At 34.3% G+C, this 17,397-nt stretch overlaps 3 protein-coding genes across 6 annotated transcripts in view; 2 read left to right on the top strand and 1 right to left on the bottom strand.

Moving 5' to 3' along the window:
* The first annotated feature begins 6 nt into the window (after window positions 1-6).
* On the top strand, window positions 7-837 carry Glo1 (Glyoxalase 1). Its single transcript, XM_964622.4, has 3 exons — window positions 7-228; window positions 272-501; window positions 549-837. The coding sequence occupies exons 1-3, from the start codon at window positions 151-153 to the stop codon at window positions 790-792; spliced, it is 552 nt and encodes a 183-aa protein (XP_969715.1). The 5' UTR covers window positions 7-150; the 3' UTR covers window positions 793-837.
* Window positions 783-17,397, bottom strand: part of Pi4KIIIalpha (Phosphatidylinositol 4-kinase III alpha) — a 30,577-nt gene continuing 13,962 nt past the window's right edge. For 3 of the 4 annotated variants that reach the window (XM_008196722.3, XM_008196723.3, XM_964692.4), the window contains 6 exons: window positions 14,917-16,255; window positions 14,673-14,867; window positions 8,167-9,510; window positions 7,803-8,114; window positions 1,570-1,974; window positions 783-1,516 (listed from right to left, as the gene is read on the bottom strand). In XM_008196722.3, the coding sequence (XP_008194944.1) occupies window positions 884-1,516; window positions 1,570-1,974; window positions 7,803-8,114; window positions 8,167-9,510; window positions 14,673-14,867; window positions 14,917-16,255 (4,228 nt within the window). In that variant the 3' untranslated portion in view covers window positions 783-883. The remainder of the gene's footprint in view (window positions 1,517-1,569; window positions 1,975-7,802; window positions 8,115-8,166; window positions 9,511-14,672; window positions 14,868-14,916; window positions 16,256-17,397) is intronic. The other variant, XM_008196724.3, reaches the window with a different exon arrangement.
* Window positions 12,041-13,155, top strand: LOC135267025 (putative nuclease HARBI1). The gene has a single exon (XM_064358584.1). The coding sequence runs from the start codon at window positions 12,154-12,156 to the stop codon at window positions 12,982-12,984; it is 831 nt and encodes a 276-aa protein (XP_064214654.1). The 5' UTR covers window positions 12,041-12,153; the 3' UTR covers window positions 12,985-13,155.

The following is a 17,397-nucleotide window of genomic DNA, read 5'->3' as shown; positions in this document are numbered from 1 at the left end:
GTCATTTAGTACTGGAAATAATCAATAATTGAATAATCAAACGTTTGAAACAAATTCGCAATGACCGGACTTCGTCCATTTTGGAAATCCCGTGACTCGCCTTCTAACCTCTAATTATCGCAATTCTATATCGCGTTTAAAGACGTAAAAATGGGTGATTCAGCACAGCCCCCTATTTCGCACGCCCAGGCGGTTGCACTGTGCAAGAATCCGCCCCCGGAAACAAAAGTGAGTCAACATAACCCCAAATTTTGTCACCCCCTTATTTCAGGATTTTCTCTTCCAACAAACAATGTACCGTATCAAAGACCCTAAAGTGAGCATCCCTTTTTACACGGAAGTCCTTGGAATGCGTCTTTTGCAAAAATATGATTTTCCGTCCATGAAATTTACGCTGTATTTTATGGGATATGAAGACCCGAAGGACATGGAAGGTGAATTGGGGACCCCTGAACGGGGAGAGTGGGTATTTTCGCGCAAAGCAACGATTGAACTGACTCAGTAAGTGAACTAATTACGGAAATTCGAATTTAAAATTTGACTTGAAGTAATTGGGGCTCCGAGAGTGACCCTGAGTGTAAGTACCACAACGGTAATTCGGACCCTCGCGGGTTCGGTCATATCGGTATCATGGTCCCTGATGTGAACAAAGCGTGCGAAAGGTTCGAAAAACTGGGAGTTAACTTCGTCAAAAAGCCCCAAGATGGCAAAATGAAAGACCTGGCCTTTATCACGGACCCGGACGGGTATTGGATTGAAATCTTCAACAAAACAATGGCCCGGAACTTGTAATACTTGTTATATATTAATATAATCTCCAATAAATATTAACACAGATCACAGAGAAATTCCTAAAACCTAGAACAAAAACCACTACTCCCAGTTAATAAGGAATCTGATTCTGATAATATTGGATCATGTCATAGGTCCTTGTCCTGAAATTCAGGAAACTGTTACGTATGATTTGCAGCATGTAAGTGGCCGCTTCCTTATCGGTGGCCCCCGGATGGAAGCGCCCCCTTAACAACTTGATCGTCTGCCCCCGAAAGCAGGGCAGCCCCGTGTCCAACATGAGCGAGACCAGCGAAATGATGGACTCCTGATAAGGCCTGACGGCCAAATAAGCCTGGACACACAGGTCCGAAAACCATTTAAAGGGGGCTGCTTCCATTTTGCCCCCCATTATCATAACCATCTCATCGGTGAGCTTAATATCGGGCTCAAAACCCAAGTTACCGCCTGGCGATGACTCGAACATGAAACCAAAATCAATGTGGATTATATGACCGTCCGTGTCCAACATAATATTGCCATTGTGACGGTCTTTGATTTGTAAAAGAAAGCCAACAACGCTGTAGGCGGCCATGGATATGATGAAATTTCGGCGCGCGTTTTGAAACTCCTTTGAACTCTCCTCCCCGTATTTTTTCAAAAAATATTCATACAGTCCGATGTCGGTCTGCCGCCCTAACTGGTCACGTGACTTGGCGTTTGGTACGCATTCAATCACCCCACACTGGAAAAACAATTGATTAAGTGAAATATAAACAAAAAACGCTCGAATAGTACCCCAGGTGCGGTGGCTACGACCCGATAGGGAAACAAATATAAATCCAAACCGACCGTTTGGAAAATATTCTTAAATATTCCGATCACTTGCAGTGCCAACATGTCTTGCCGGACGTCATCGCCGACTTTAAATATGGCCGCTTGCCACATTTCCGGACCGAAGTTTTGTTCATGGTTCTGTAAATAAATAAATTGAACGATTTGTTTTTTATTTGGTTTTTGACTGACTTCGTTAACGGATACAGCCATTGCGATGTTTTCGAGTTCGTTTATTCCGCATCGGCACACTTTGAAACGGGCTAAGTATGGGGCTTTGGCGGCGCTTTGCATCGGTACGCCACTGTTGTAGTCGATGTCGACCACCATTGCCTCGGGGTTGCTGGGCAAGTAGCAACCAGGTTGGACCTGAAAATAATTCGTTCTAGAAGTGCCGAACAACAATTTTCGACCCAATTTAGCGAAATCCAGCAAAAAAAAACGGATTCTTTTGCTTAAAAACGTACTCAAACGCTCAAAAAGAGATTTTTTTTCGGTTTGTTTTTGACCTAGAAACGCGTTACCTTATCTGATGCTTTTTACACCCAGTGTTATCGAAATTTAATGAAAAAAAAAAGTCAAAAACAATCAAATTTTTAGATATTTCTAGCTGAAAGACCATAAAAGGCAAAAATAATGTGTTCGACTGAATATTTTAGCAAAATAACACATTGCCAACTAATTTTTTGTGTTATTTCGACTTATTTCTGACGAGGAAAATTTGGTTAAACCAAATGAAACGAGTCTCCGGTTAAAAACGTTCGAAAGTTATATTAATTTCGGTTCAATTTGATGTTTTTTCAGCCATTTTAGCGTAATTTTAAATTCTAAGCCAATTATTTTTGGCCAAATTATGTGATTTGCCAAATTATTGCGTTTCCGACTGAAAAACATGCAAAAAAACTCGACAAAAGGCACTAATAATAAAATTTTTGACTTGATTTGCTGATTTTTTCGCTAAAACTGAGATTCAGAAATGAATATTTAATAGCTTGAAAAACTAAAACTACCACTATGTTGTTCATTTTGGGTTTTTGTGGGCTTATTTATGAAAAAAAAACCAAGTGAAACAAACAAAGTGACACCAATTAACGTGCGTTTTCTGAATGTTTTGGTAAAATTAAAAAATATATATTAAAAAAGTGACATCTTTACCACACTTTAATTTGGTGATTTTTGGCTTATTACTCGTATTATTATTAACGAAATAATCTTGTTTCTCTGTTTCTAGTTGTAAAACATGTATAATAATAATAAAACGCTCCAACAACATAAAAATTATCAAAATCGTGCAAAAAATTGGACAAGTCAGGTAAAACGAACACAATAATATCAATTTCAGTCTAATTTATTGGTAACTTTGGAAGTTTTTAACGAAATAATTGCGTTTTTGTCTCCAATGTCCGAAAAGTGCAAAAATTATGTAATTTATGTAAAAAAAAAATCGCAAAAATGTCTAAAATTTTAACTTTAACGCGTTCTTAAAGCGTCTATAAACGTAAAACTAATACAATTTCGATAAAGTTTTGTAGTTTTTGAATTTTGTTTTTGACACAATTTCACTCAACAACGAATTAAGCCAAGTGAAACAAACTAAATGATCTAATTTGAAGATTTTAATCTCGTTTTAGAGAATTTTACGGATAAATTACTTGAAAAAGGCATAAATAACCTAATTTTTGGGCAATTTAATTTGGCTTACTTTTAACCAATTTGTGAAGTATAAGATTTCCTTTCTGGTTGAAAAATATACTAAAAAGTTCGATAAAAAGCAATAATTCTAGCTTAATTTGGTGATATTTCGGTGTTTTAGTGAAATCTCGCAAAAAAACTGAAATTTTAATTCAAAAACTTGTTTAAAAAGTTTAAAATAACACCACTTTTAATCACATTTTGGTGTTTTTTGGTAAACTGTTGACCAAAATTTACTCAAAAACAGACTAAGCCAAGTAAAAAAATAAAATACAATATCAACCGCGATCTAATTCGGCAGTTTTTCAGCCAGTTATTTCGAAAACAATTAGTATTTCCTCAAAAAAATGCTTAAAGGATTGAAATTGCCAAAAATAACACTATTGTCGGCCCAATTTGATGATTTTTGGTTTATTTCCAACAAAAAAACGTTCCAAAAACGAAAAATCACGCGAATAACTAAAGTTTGTAACTTAAAAATGTACTTATATGCTCGAAAAAGGAAAAAATAATTCCATTTTCGACCAAACTTTTATGGTATGGGATGATATGTGGTTTATTGGCTTATTTTTGACGATATTTCTATAAGAAACAAGTAAATCAAATAAAACAAATAAAAAACACATCAATTCCGCTCTAATATGATAATATAAAAAGTGTACCAAGACATTCGAAAAAGGCAAAAATAATAAAATAGCTTGCGTTTCTAGCGTATAATGTACTAAAATAACCAAAGAAAACGCAAAAATGATGTAATTTTTCGTCTAAAATAAGTGATTTTTTAGTCTGTTTTGTCAAAATCTCACAAAAAACCTGGAATTTTAGTTCAAAAACATGCTTAAACGCCCCAAAAAATATAACACAGTTTTCGACAAAATTTTGTGGTTTTTCGGCTTATTTTGTCAGAATTTCACTCAAAAACGAGTTTAACTAGTGAAACATAATAAAATAAGCCCCTGGTAGATTAACTAAAGTACATCAATTTCAATCTAATTTGGCGTTTCAGTGAAATTTTACAGCAAAACTTAGTTGGAAAAGGAAAAAAAAGAACCCATTTTTTGGCTGAAATGACCGTTTGTTTTTAATCAAATTTCCTAGCGTTTCTTTCTGAAAAATGTGCTAATACACTTAAAAACAACACAAATGTAATTTTTGCTCAAATTTAATGTTTTTACGACTATCTATTGAACGTGATCTAATGACTGTGCAATGAAATTCTACTAATTTTCGGTAATAGTTAATTATTATAGTTATTTATTGTTTAAGTGTTTTATCGAATGCAATACAATGTTTTATCCACAATCACCACATTACGTTTCATAATGTCCGAAAAACTAAAAAATTATGTAACTTTCGGCTAAACCAAATGATTTTTTGTCTCTTGGTAGAAACATTTCGCAAAAATACTTGCAATTTTAAGTTCAGGCATGTTCTTAAACAGTCTATAAATGTAAAAATAATATTATTTCCATTAAATCTTGTAATTTTCAGGTTTATTTTTGACGCAATTTCATCAAAAACGAGTTAAACGAAGGGAAACAAGTGAATTTCGGGTTAAAAAACATTAAATCGAGTGGTAACAAGCTAAAGTACACCAATTTCGATCTAATTTATCAACCGGTTTTAAAAATGTTACGGAAAAATTTAGTTAAAAAAGGCAAAAATACTCCAATTTTCGGCCGAATTCTATGATTTTTTGATTCATTTATAATGAAATTTGGCGAAATAATATTACGTTTCTGGTTGAAAAACTTAGTAAAACGCTTGATAAAAGGCAAAAATTATGTAATTCAAATTTAATTTGACCATATTTAGGTGTATTTTAATAAAATCTCACAAAAAAAGGAAATTTCAATTCAAAAAGCTGTTTAAAAACTTGAAAAATAAGTAATCTCACCATTGTCGACAAAACTTTGTGATCTTTTTTGGCAAAAACAGGCTAATTGTGCAATTGCAATCTAATTTGTCAGTACCTAGTTCTTCGATTCATATATTTCTAACAAGAACATTCAAAAAACATAAAAACATAACGAAAAAACAAAGTTTTTAGCTTACAATCTTATCGAAAAAGGAAAAAATTATATACTTTTTCGACCATTATCTGTGGTTTGTCAGCTTATTTTGGACAATGTTTCTCTCAGAAACAAAGTAAATTGAAGAAAACAAAGGAAACGGGTACCAATTTCGCACTAATTTGGTAATTTTTCAACAAGTTTTAGTACAATTTTTCAGAGTAAAACTAGTTGTTATCCAAAAAGAGTACCAAGACATTCGAAAAAGGCAAAACAGAAAAATTGCTTGCGTTTCTGGCTGTATAATTTACTCAAACGGCGCAAATCACGCAAAAAACCCGAAATTTTGATCCAAAAACGTGCTTAAACGCCCCAAAAAAATTATAGTAATACCATTTTCGACAAAATTTTGTGGTTGTTCGGCCTATTGTGTGTTATAATGTGAAATAGTGAAACAAACACTATAAAACGACTCTAATTTTTAAACTAATTAAAAATACAGCAATTTCGATCTAATTTGGCGTTTTTCAGCTAGTTTCAGCGAAATTTTACCGCAGAAGAAATTTTCCAAGCGTTAGTACGGTCAAAAGATTCGTTTACCTCTGGTGTTGATGGCATTCCAAGTTTCCTCGTCAAAGACTGTGCTCATATTTTTGTCAAACCTCTTTTTTATTTATTCAATCTTATTGTTAAAACCTCTACTTTTCCTGCAGTTTGGAAAAAATCTATTATTTGCCCGGTACTTAAAAAAGGTGATATTTCTGATGTTCATAACTATAGACCCATCGCACTGCTATCTAACTTTGCCAAAATTTTTGAGACTGTATTATACAGAAGAATTTACCCAAACATCAAACACATTATAACGCCTACTCAGCATGGTTTTATGGTGAAACGGTCTACCGTGACAAATTTGTTACATTTCACTCAAGATGTTGCTGTAGAGCTAGATGTAAATGGGCAAGTCGACGTAGTGTACACGGACTTTCAGAAGGCGTTTGACCAAATGGATTATTTTATACTTCTCGATAAATTACGGCACATAGGTTTCAGTAGCTTCCTACTTGATCTCTTAACTTCCTATCTTGTTAATCGTGAACACTTTGTTAGATACAGGAATTGTTTATCTTCTAGCTTCGTACCAACTTCCGGAGTGCCACAAGGCTCAAATTTAGGTCCTTTACTTTTTCTATTATTTATAAACGATATTACTGCAGCAGTAACTTGTAACAGTCTTCTATTTGCTGATGACCTTAAGCTTTATAATATCATAAAAATCGATAATGATTGTCAAGTCTTGCAGAATTACATCAACAATCTCCTCCAGTGGTGCAAAGCTAATAGGCTAAACCTAAATATATCTAAATGCTTTATTATGTCTTACACAAATAGGAAAATTCCGATCATGTATAGTTATAATGTTAGTGGTCACATTTTACAAAGAACAGACACATTTAAAGATCTAGGAGTTACCTTTGATAACAAACTTTTATTTGTAAATCATATTACAAATATTGTTAATAGCGCGTATAAAACTTTAGGATTTATTTATCGCAACTGTAGAGAATTTACTAATTTAAGAGTCTTAAAAGTCTTATTTTTTGCCCTTGTACGCTCCAAGTTAGAATATTGTGCAATTATTTGTTCACCTATATATGCCACACACATAAATAGTATTGAATCAGTCCAAAGAAAATTTTTGAAACTGCTATGGTATATTTCTTTTAAAAATTACCCCGATAGGGGATGTGACCAACTAGTACTTTTAAGGACATTTAATATCAATTCTCTAGAAGTTAGGAGAATTATTTCAAGTATTGCATTTTTACATAAATTACTAAACAACAAGATTGACTGTATTGCTCTTGTTAATAAGATAATTTTTCTGGTTCCTAGAATTAACTCACGGCATCCCATGACTTTTTACAGGTGCAGTTGTAATACGAATGTTCTATTAAAATCACCTTTATATGTAATGTGTAGTAATTTTAACAAAATTAGCAGTAGTTGTGATATTCATTTTCATTCATTTAATTACATTAAAAATCATATAATTAGTTACTTTAGTGGCTAGGTAAAATTTAATTTTAGTTCTTGTTTCTTAATTTATTATTATAGTGTTATTAGTTTGATTTAGTTTATTTAAATTATTAGTTTTTGTATGCAGCACGATCATTAAGTTTAAGTTTATTTTCTGTAATTGGGTGTTTCACCTGTTGAAAATAAATATTATTATTATTATTATTATTATTATTATTATTAAAATTTAGTTGAAAAAGAAAAAAAATAACCCAATTTTTGGCCTGTGTGTTTTTAACGAAATTTCCTAGCGTTTCTATCTGAAAAAATTTAAAAAACAAGATAAATAATGTAATTTGTAACTATTTGTAACTATCTATAGAAAAATCGTTTTCTGATGATTGTGCAATGAAATTCTTCTAAATTTTCCGTAACAATTAATTATTAAGAATTAACAATTTTAAGATTTCTTACCTTAATTTTTCTCAACGCTTCCAGACAGGCCCTCCTGCGCTCAGGCCCCTTCGGATAGGGCCGTATCTCCCCCGAAATGCTCGTAATCTTATCAAAGAAATCAAATTCTCGTTCATAAAACTGTTTCGCTGGCCCCGACAGCTCAGCCAAAATACTATTACACAACGCATCCAAAACATCAAACAAGACAACATCCTTATGCTGCATATCCTCATCCAAATACATATTAGTTTTCATATTCCAAATCAACTGATGTGCCACAATTTGCGATTTTTTCGCCACATATTTAATAAATTCAGTCACATACCCCATCTGAAACCAAACACAATAATGATTAAACCAATCGTTAAAAAAAACTACACACCGTATCGTGGCGTAACGCTTGCACCAACTGCGGAATATAAAACAAAACCGCATCGGCCGGATACGAACTCAACACTTTCACAGCATACTGTGCTGTAATAGGATGCGGGGGGAATTGTCGACTGAAGTAGGCCAAGGCAGTGATAGGGGAGACCCGGGCCCATGTCAGCATGTGCACTAGTTTAGTGCTGTCGCTCAAGATGGCGTTAGTGGTGGCCAGGTATTGCAACGCTTCGGGAACGTGCGACACACTGACTGGGTTTTGTTGCACTTGATGCCTGATTTCGCTCATTATAGCTTCGTTTGTTTTGAATCTAGAGGGCAGATAAGTGGCCAAAACCGGCGAAATATCCCAAGCAAGCCTTGTGTAGTCTTGCCATTGTTTCTCGGTGATGGTCTTAGCCCTCCATGATGCTATGTTTTCCTCGCCTGGGATTTGCTGTTCCTGGCGCGAAGTCGGGTTGAGCCAAACGATCAAAAATTCAATCTCGACCGTTAACAAGTCCATAATTAGGTTGCGTTTTTTCAAATAACATTTGACGAAGTTGTCGGCCATCGGGACGCGTTTTGACTTCGCCGAGCGTTTGCTTAAGGTGGCGGTACTGCTGGACAGTGGTACGGTGTTGATCCAACCCGAAGTTGGTCGGTTGAAGTCGTTAGGTTTCGTCAGTTCGTTATTCTCGACCATCATTGGTGCATTCTGACCAATGTCCAAATCGCCAACATCGCTGGCTTTCAAATACTTCTTATCAGAGTGTAACGTTTGCCAAAATCGCACAAGTGTCGTGATATCCTCACGCAATTCGGTCGGTGTTTGCGACGGACACATGACCGGTTTGCAGAAATAGTCCAAACAGCTGCAATAAATGCGCTCTCTGAGCACATTTTTCGCCAGACTTTTCGGCAAAATATCGCCTTGGAGTAGCGATAAGCCGCAAGTTAGTAGCTTGAAGCGGACACCGACCGCTGAAACGGAGCGGGTTTGGCATGGGGGGTCGGCCCCCACGCACATTGCCAACGAGCGATGGATCAAGCTTGCCAACATTTCGACTTTCTCGTAACTGCTGTATTTGACGTTGTCGATCAATTCGCAAATGAACTGGACCCAAATTCCGTGCGGTTTTACGAATGGGGGGTTCGGTTCAAGTCGGGCGCCTTCGTACGCCGCTAGGGGGCTTGTCATGGGTTCGCTGGTCGAAAAAAGACCCATGCGTTTCTGGACGGTGCAGTTCCAGGCCGAGACCATTTCCTGGAGGAAACGGATCTCGAGTTCTGGACGTGATGTTATGAGCCATTGCCAGCATTCGACGGCTGTTCGCATTGCTTCCACTGTGAAAAGCTCGACCTGAAAAGAAATTGCAAAAAAATATAAAACTAACAACGTTTTCAACGAAATTTCGTGTTTTTTTTGGCTTATTTTCCACAATAATTTTTAACCCACTTAACAAAATAAATGAGTCTTTGGTTCGAAAACGAACTAAATCGAGCGAAACAGGCTCGAATAACATCAAATTGATTAAATTATTGATGATAATTTTCGAGAAATCTTTGAAAAATGTAAATTTACAACCATTTTGGCTCAATTTGAATAATTTTTGGCGTGTTTTTAACGAAATTTATAGTTGGCAAACACACGAAAAAACTAAAATAGTATCGGTTTAAACGCAATTTAGTGATTTTTTGGCAAAGTTTAGCTAAATCATGCAAAAAAAACGGATTTGTTATGCCTGAAAAGACAAAAATATCAACACTTTCAGAGAAATGTAGTAACTTTTAGTCTAATTTTTAACAAAATTTTGCGTTTCTTGCTGAAAACGAGCTGAAACGCTCAGTAGAGGCTGAAATAATTTATTAAATAATATTTCAATAAGTACTTAATATTCGGAAAAGAACTAACTAATAAGAGTTTCGGCCAAATTTAGTGGCTTTTTGTTTTTTTTTTCAATTAGTATTTTCACTCAAACGATATGAGTATCAATTTTTATGTGTGATTTTATCGATATCTTGCTAAATAAATGTTCAAAAGCGACCTAAACTGAGTAATACTGGCTAAAATAATATGAAACTTGATCTAATTTGGTGAATTTTTTTAATAAAAAAAAACTTGCTTAAACTTTTAATTTTTCGATCTAGTTTTGCTAGAAAACGACCTTAAATACTCGAAAAGCTGTAATAATAATTATCGATGTAATATGGACTTCTTTCAGATGTTTTAGCAAAATGTTATAAAAACCCGAATTTATGTTACGCTGTCTTGACAAATAAAGAATCTCTTGTACAAAAAAAAAACACTACTAAATCGAGTGGAACATAAAATATCGTCAAATTTGGTCTAAGTTGTTGAAGATTTTTGACAAAATTTAGTGGCTTTTGATCTATTTTTACAAATTTTCATTCAAAAACAATATAAATCTCGTTTTTTTGTTTGCACTTGAGAAATTTCTTGCAAAATAAATAACTCTCTGGTTCAAAAACGAAGTGAATGAAGAGTAAAATTGGCTAAAATAACATCAAATTCGATCTAATTTGGTAAAAATTAAAAAAAATCCTTTTTATCACAAAAACTTAGGAGAGAAAAGGTAAAAGTAACGTTCGAATATGTCCGAAAAGTCCGAATTTTTTGTTCAAAAATGCCCTGTAAAGTTTCAAATTAAGTATTTTACACCAAATGTTAAGATTTTGATTTATTTTTGAAAAAAATCGCCCAAAAACAAGCCCAATTTCGATTCATTTTTGTAATTGAAAGCGCGTTTTGATACAAAATAAATTAGTCTTTGGTTCAAAAAACTAAGTAAAACGAGTCGAATAGGGCAAAATAACATCAACTTTCCTCTAATTTGTTGAATATTTTCGAGAAAAAACCTCAAAGATGTGCTTGAATAACGTAAAAAACCAAATTTTACACCATTTTTGGTTAACTCTTGGCTTGTTTTTAACAAAACTTTACAATATAATCGCGTTTCCGCAAGTGAAGTGAGCAAAAACAAGGTCATTTACTAATTTATTAAATATAATTAATTTATGAATTTACCTATTCCCTAATGTTTAACGAATATTTTCTATAAATGATTAAGTTTCACACTGAAAAACGTACCAAATGCTTGCAAAAAATCTTTCGTTTTCAATTATTTGATGACTTTACGGCCTCGTTTAGTAAACTATCGCAAAAACCTAGACTTAACATTTTGAAAAAAAGCAAAACCAACACAAGTTTGCTTGTTTTTGACGGAATTTTGCAAAATAATTTAGTCTTTAAATGAACAAAAACACGAAGGAAGCAAAAATAATATCAATTTTATCAAAAACATTATTTTTTAAACTAATTTATAAAATTTTCGCCTTATTTTTGACAAAATTTCGAGAAATAACAAAGTTTCACGTTAAAAAACCTATATAATGCCGGAAAAATTTCATGTTCAATCTTATTTTATCATTTTCCAAATTTGGATAAAACTACCAACTTGATAATTAATATCTAAAAATTTGGGTCCCGAAAAACCTTAAGAAAAATCATAGCCCTCACTAATCCGATAGGATTTGCGCACGTCCACTTATTAATCAAGCTTAAGGGCGGGTTTACAGAAAGCGAAGTTAATGTCGATTAACTTAATTTCGTGACGTCACTAATCGCGATTAAATCGATTTAATTCGAATTAAACTAATACGTTGTTAAATTCCATTTAATCGCAATTAAATCTAGAAATCGGTTTACAAAAGCTCAATTAACAGTTAATTGCGATTAAATTATACATTAATATGAAATTAAGTTAATGAAGGTAGCTGCTTCAATTAAATTTTAATATCTGTCATGTTTGATTCCAAAAAACTTTGAGAAAGCTTATATTTAAATAAAATAAACGGGAAATAAAGGTAAATAATACACATTTTTTAATTATTTTATTATTATTCAAAAAATTACAATTAGATGTCTGATGTATCACTTACGACTACATCATCGTCTGATGATTCTTCTGAGGATGAAGTAAGAATGGAGAGAATACCTAGAAGATACCGAGGGATAAGAGATAGGAGAAATCCTTATGAAATTTTCGACGAAGAAGAATTTAAAATGAGATTTAGATTCTCGAAGGCAACTATCTTATGGCTTCATGAGTTGATCGGTCATGATTTAGAACCTACAACTAGAAGACGCAAATCGATATCTGCAATAAATAAGATTTTAATTACAATGAGGTATTTGGCAACAGGTTCCTTTCAACAATTAGTGGGTGACACTGTTGCTGTACATAAGTCAACAGTCTGTGTTGTTACAAAAAGTGTTATCCAAAAAATCGCCCAACTTAAACCACAATTTATAAAAATGCCAAACAGAGAAGAACTACATAATGTTCAGTTAAAATTTTATCGTAAAAGAAGAATGCCAAGAGTAATAGGTGCAATAGACTGTTCTCACATAAGAATTGAATCACCAGGTGGCCCCAACGCTGAAATTTTTCGTAATCGGAAGGGATTTTTTTCAATTAATGTACAGGCAGTATGCGATGCAGACCTGCAAATAAGAAATATTGTCGCGAGGTGGCCAGGAAGTGTCCACGATAGCACAATATTTAATGATTCATCCCTCTGTGCACATCTAGAAAGAGGTGAATATGAAAATGGTTTTCTACTTGGAGATAGTGGATATGCTTGCCGTCCCTTTCTTTTAACTCCAGTACTGAATCCAAGAACAGCTGCGGAAGAAGCTTATAATTTGTCACACAGAACGACTAGAAATGCTATTGAACGGTGTTTTGGAGTTTTGAAACGTCGTTTCCCTTGTCTGTCATTGGGACTGCGGACTAAAATGAACACTACATAAGCAACTATTGTGGCTTGTGCTGTGTTACATAACATTGCCATTTTCACAAATGATAATGAACCGCCAAGAGATCCAGAAGTTGAAGTACCTCAAGAACTTGAAATTGAACCTGTTCATAGAAATAATAATATTAATGAAAATACTGCCGCTCGTACAGCCCTTATAAGAACACATTTTCATTGAAAGAAAAAACAAATAAAATTTCAATATTTATTAATCATTTCGGCTAATTCTTTCCAACTCTTTTTCTTTAATTTTTAATTCTAATTCGTACATCTTTTTTTTAAATTCAATTTCCATGTTTGCTAATTTTATACGCTTTAAATATAGTGTTCTTTTCAAATCAACTGGTTTTTTTTTGTTTGATTTAATTTTAGAAGGGGTGAATTTTTTTCGTGGTGGCTGGTGGGTAGGAATTTCTTCACAAACGGTTTCGGATGGGGGAACACATTCATCTTCAAGGTAAATGGGGAGATCAGAAAAATTTACATTAGAGTGTCCTTTAACAGGTTTCAGGACAGGAGGGGATATTTCCTGATCTTCAGTTAATAGTACTATATCTAAAAATTTGATAAATTATTTGAAAGTTAACGATTTTTGTTTGAGATCAAATGTGTGTATTAGTGTATTATTATTATTATAAATAATATTATTTATTTACATTTTCTTCAGCAATATTTTTTTTAGCTGTCCGGCGTAAATTGGACCAAAGCACTTTCATCTGCTTTCCTGTTCGTGGTGCTGTTGATGATGCTGAATTAAACTCTTCAGCCACCTTTTCCCATGCGTCTTTTCTCTCCTTTTGGGAAACACCGTCGGTTTCTTTATTTTCTATTTTGTTTTGATATCTAAAGGAAAGGCAGAGGTGGATGTAGGATAAAAAGAAGGAATATAATGTCATATTTGAAAAAAAAGTTGGATTAAAGTGCAGTGCAAAAATCATGTGGAAAAAAATTAGGAGCATGTTTGAAACCTAAACATACGATTTAAAAAAAAGTTAGAATTGTGTTTTGCACCAAATTCCAGACTCAGGAGACGTACAAACCTAACCTACAATAATCGTTAATTTATGCCAAAGTAGCTACATACCTGTTTATAATATCTAGAGCAATTTCCTTTTCCCTTTCGGTAAAGTTCTTTGTTCTTTCTCGGTGCACCTTTGCCTCCGTCATTTTAAATTTTAAATGTAACTTGCACAAGCGCACACACAGACCACACGGGAGAGAAATTATAAAAACACTCGTGAAAATAGCCACTGAACTTAATCAGTTGTGCCAACCCCGTCAAATGTCAATTTAATTCGAATTAGTTAATCACAATTAAAATTTGATTAAAAACGTATATGTAAACCGTGATTAATTTGATGGCGATGTTAAGTTAATTTTGACATTAACTTAATTCAGAATCAAAAAATGTTCTATAAACCCGACCTAATACTCCTAATAATAACATGAGATCAAAAATATACTGAATTAGAGCAAACTGTGCCTGCGAAACTTTAGCCACATTTTAGCCATTTACTTATGGCCGCAATTATAAGGTTATGTTGTCTTATGCTAGTTTTATACAGAATAAAATGTGGCTAAAATTACACTTCACCTTCAAGATTTTCGATCTTGTTATAATTTACTATTTCACGATTTCATAATCATAATTCATAATTATAAGTTAATAGTTTTTTGCCTTACTTGCGACCACGCAATGCAATGCAACAAATTCCGGTGAAACTCTGTCGTGGAAATCAAGAGTGCCGTAGCTTGCCACAAGGCATCTCGATGTTCAGAATCGGACCGTTCCTGACACGCTGTCCACACCCGTTTCATTATAAATTCAATCAATTTTTCTTTACCTTCGGTACCATAAACGGCCGATAACCCAATTACCTGCATCATTTTTTTTTCAAAATATTGTAGTGTTGAATAATTCAATTACCTCTCCAATATATTTGCACCTTAAAGACGTCGAAACCATCAATTTCGACGAATCACTTTTAACACACTTCGGTCTCTTCTCCAACGTTGAGACACTCATCGGTGCACTTGACATATTCAAAGGTCCGAACTGTAGTATAGTTTCAAGCGCCAATGACAGACCAGTGTGGTTCCAAAGCCCCGCCCCCTGTCCTTGATTTATTATATACTCTTGTATGTGCGACCTCGTCCAATGCGGTGCCCACTTCAACGCCTCCTTGATAATTCGCTCGGAATTCGCAGCAAAATGCTTAACTTTAGTCTCGCGTGCCTCTAACGTGTCCATCAACTGTATGGAGTATGGCGTTCGTGGTATTCGCAAAGTGGGCGTTTCCTGATTCGGATCCAAATGCAAGGAATTCGACAACACTTGCATTATGTCAAGCATTGTCCACAACACCTTCCGACTCCACAACAAGTGCGGAAAGCGATCGAAAAGACTGACCAGAAACTTATCCGAAACGTGACGAATCTGTTTGTGCGGATCGTTGAAATGTACGAGAAGAAACTGGGCGTGGCCTTCAAGCTCCGCCTCCCTGGCCTCATACTTCGGCTTATTTTTCATAACTTCGAGGAATTTTTCAAAAACGCGCTCGCCAACAGCCGACACACAAACCCACATCCCGGACTTGTCTTTCTGTAACGCTGAATCCGACAAGTATTCGGTAATAATCGGCACCAAGCTCGGCTCAGGTGAATTCTGAATTCGCAAAATCTCCACCCAATAAACGCTCAATAAGAACGTACATTGGGCAAAAGTCAAGCGATTCACATAGGCGGTGACATCTGCCGGTTGTTTCAACAATTCTAGAATTTGATTCTTCAATTCTTGTAGTTCGGTTATTGAAACACTATCGTTTCGAACGGCGCTCGTGTATTGCAATTCGCGCATTTCCGAGCGACTGGAAGTTGGTGAAACTAACGCTGGGCTTTTAACTGCGATTTCTTTCACTCCTTCGTACCATTCTTTCGGCCATAATCCCGAATCAGACGCTGTAAATCCCATAATAACACAATAGAGCCAAAAATCGCGGAACAATTTATGAATCCGAGGTTTGGGATTTTTGATGGGTGGTAGTCGGCGTAGAAGAACGGCAATTACAGGGATTAAAACTCCTAAATTACCGGCTGAACTTGACGCTTTTAGGGCGCCTGGGGATTTTTCGCTTGCGCGTTTGCCCTCGAGGCCCAATTGCACGAAGAGTTCGAGCAGGCGGCCTAATAGTTCGTTCATTTGGGATTCGCTTTGTATATTGGCGGCGATGTTGGCCAATGCGTTGATCACAGGGCGAGAAACGTGCCTAAAATTGAAGAAACTTACGGTCAAGACTAGAAAAGTGCATTCATAATAATAATAATTTATTTCTATGAATTTATACAGATGTAGTAACAAAATTGATACGAAAAACGTCAGTATTCTTCACAGAAATAACAATAACATAAAACTAATTTTAAGAGATAAATCAAAAACCTGTCTATTATAGAATTCGTTTAAAGTATATGGTTCGAGATCCAAAATGTAGTCAAATATTTTCTTTTTAAATATGTTTAAATTACAAGGTGTGCGTAGATACACAGGTAAACTATTGTATAGTTTTATTCCTGCATAATAACTATTTTTTCCATCAGCGTAAGTTTGTGTTTTGGATACTTTAAGTCTACTTTGCGAGTGTTGTATTTATGGTCGTTAGTGACATAAAATAGTAGATTCTGTTTAAAGAAAAATAAAAGTAATCTATATATGAATAAATCAGTTACTGTCAAGAAGTTATTGCTTTTAAAGATGTTCATTACATTTTAAGTTAACCATAGTTCTCATGACTTGTTTTTGAGCAGCAAATACTTCTGATATCTTTCCACTTTGCCCCAAAAATATTACACCATAGCTTAGTAATGATTGAAAGTTTACTATACAAAGTATACTACTCTCAGTGGTTCAATGTTAAATTATTTTTTTTAAAACATGTTTTGTAAAATGTATTGAGTTAAATTTTTTTAATAAATTACTCGTATCTATATGATTAGTCAAGCTTAACTTATGGTCAATGCATATTCCCATAAATTACGAAAAATAAAGGCCCTAGTATACTACCTTGAGGTACACCTTGTTTAATTAGAAGTTTATTTGATGTATATACAGTACTGTTTTTGTTATTGTGACCTGCTAATACCTATTTTTAAGATAAGATGTGATCAACTTTAACATAATTCCTCTTATGCTATATTTCTTTAATTTACTTATTAGGAGGTTATGATCTAGGCAATCGAAGGCTTTGGAGAAATCTAAGAACATTCCAAAAACCACCTTTTTTCTTCTAATTTATCTAACAGAGCATTAGTGAAGCTAAATATAGCTGAGTCAACAGATTTCCCTTTAATGTACCCGTGTTGGGATGAAATCAGTAGCTGAAAACTTAGTAATTCTGGAAGATATAACAGTTTC

The sequence above is a fragment of the Tribolium castaneum genome, chromosome 8, assembly GCF_031307605.1.
Source record: "Tribolium castaneum strain GA2 chromosome 8, icTriCast1.1, whole genome shotgun sequence".
In the NCBI taxonomy this organism is placed as follows: Eukaryota; Metazoa; Arthropoda; class Insecta; order Coleoptera; family Tenebrionidae; genus Tribolium; species Tribolium castaneum.
The sequence above is the reverse complement of the archived record's forward strand: the minus strand, read 5'-3'. Positions and strand labels throughout refer to the sequence as shown.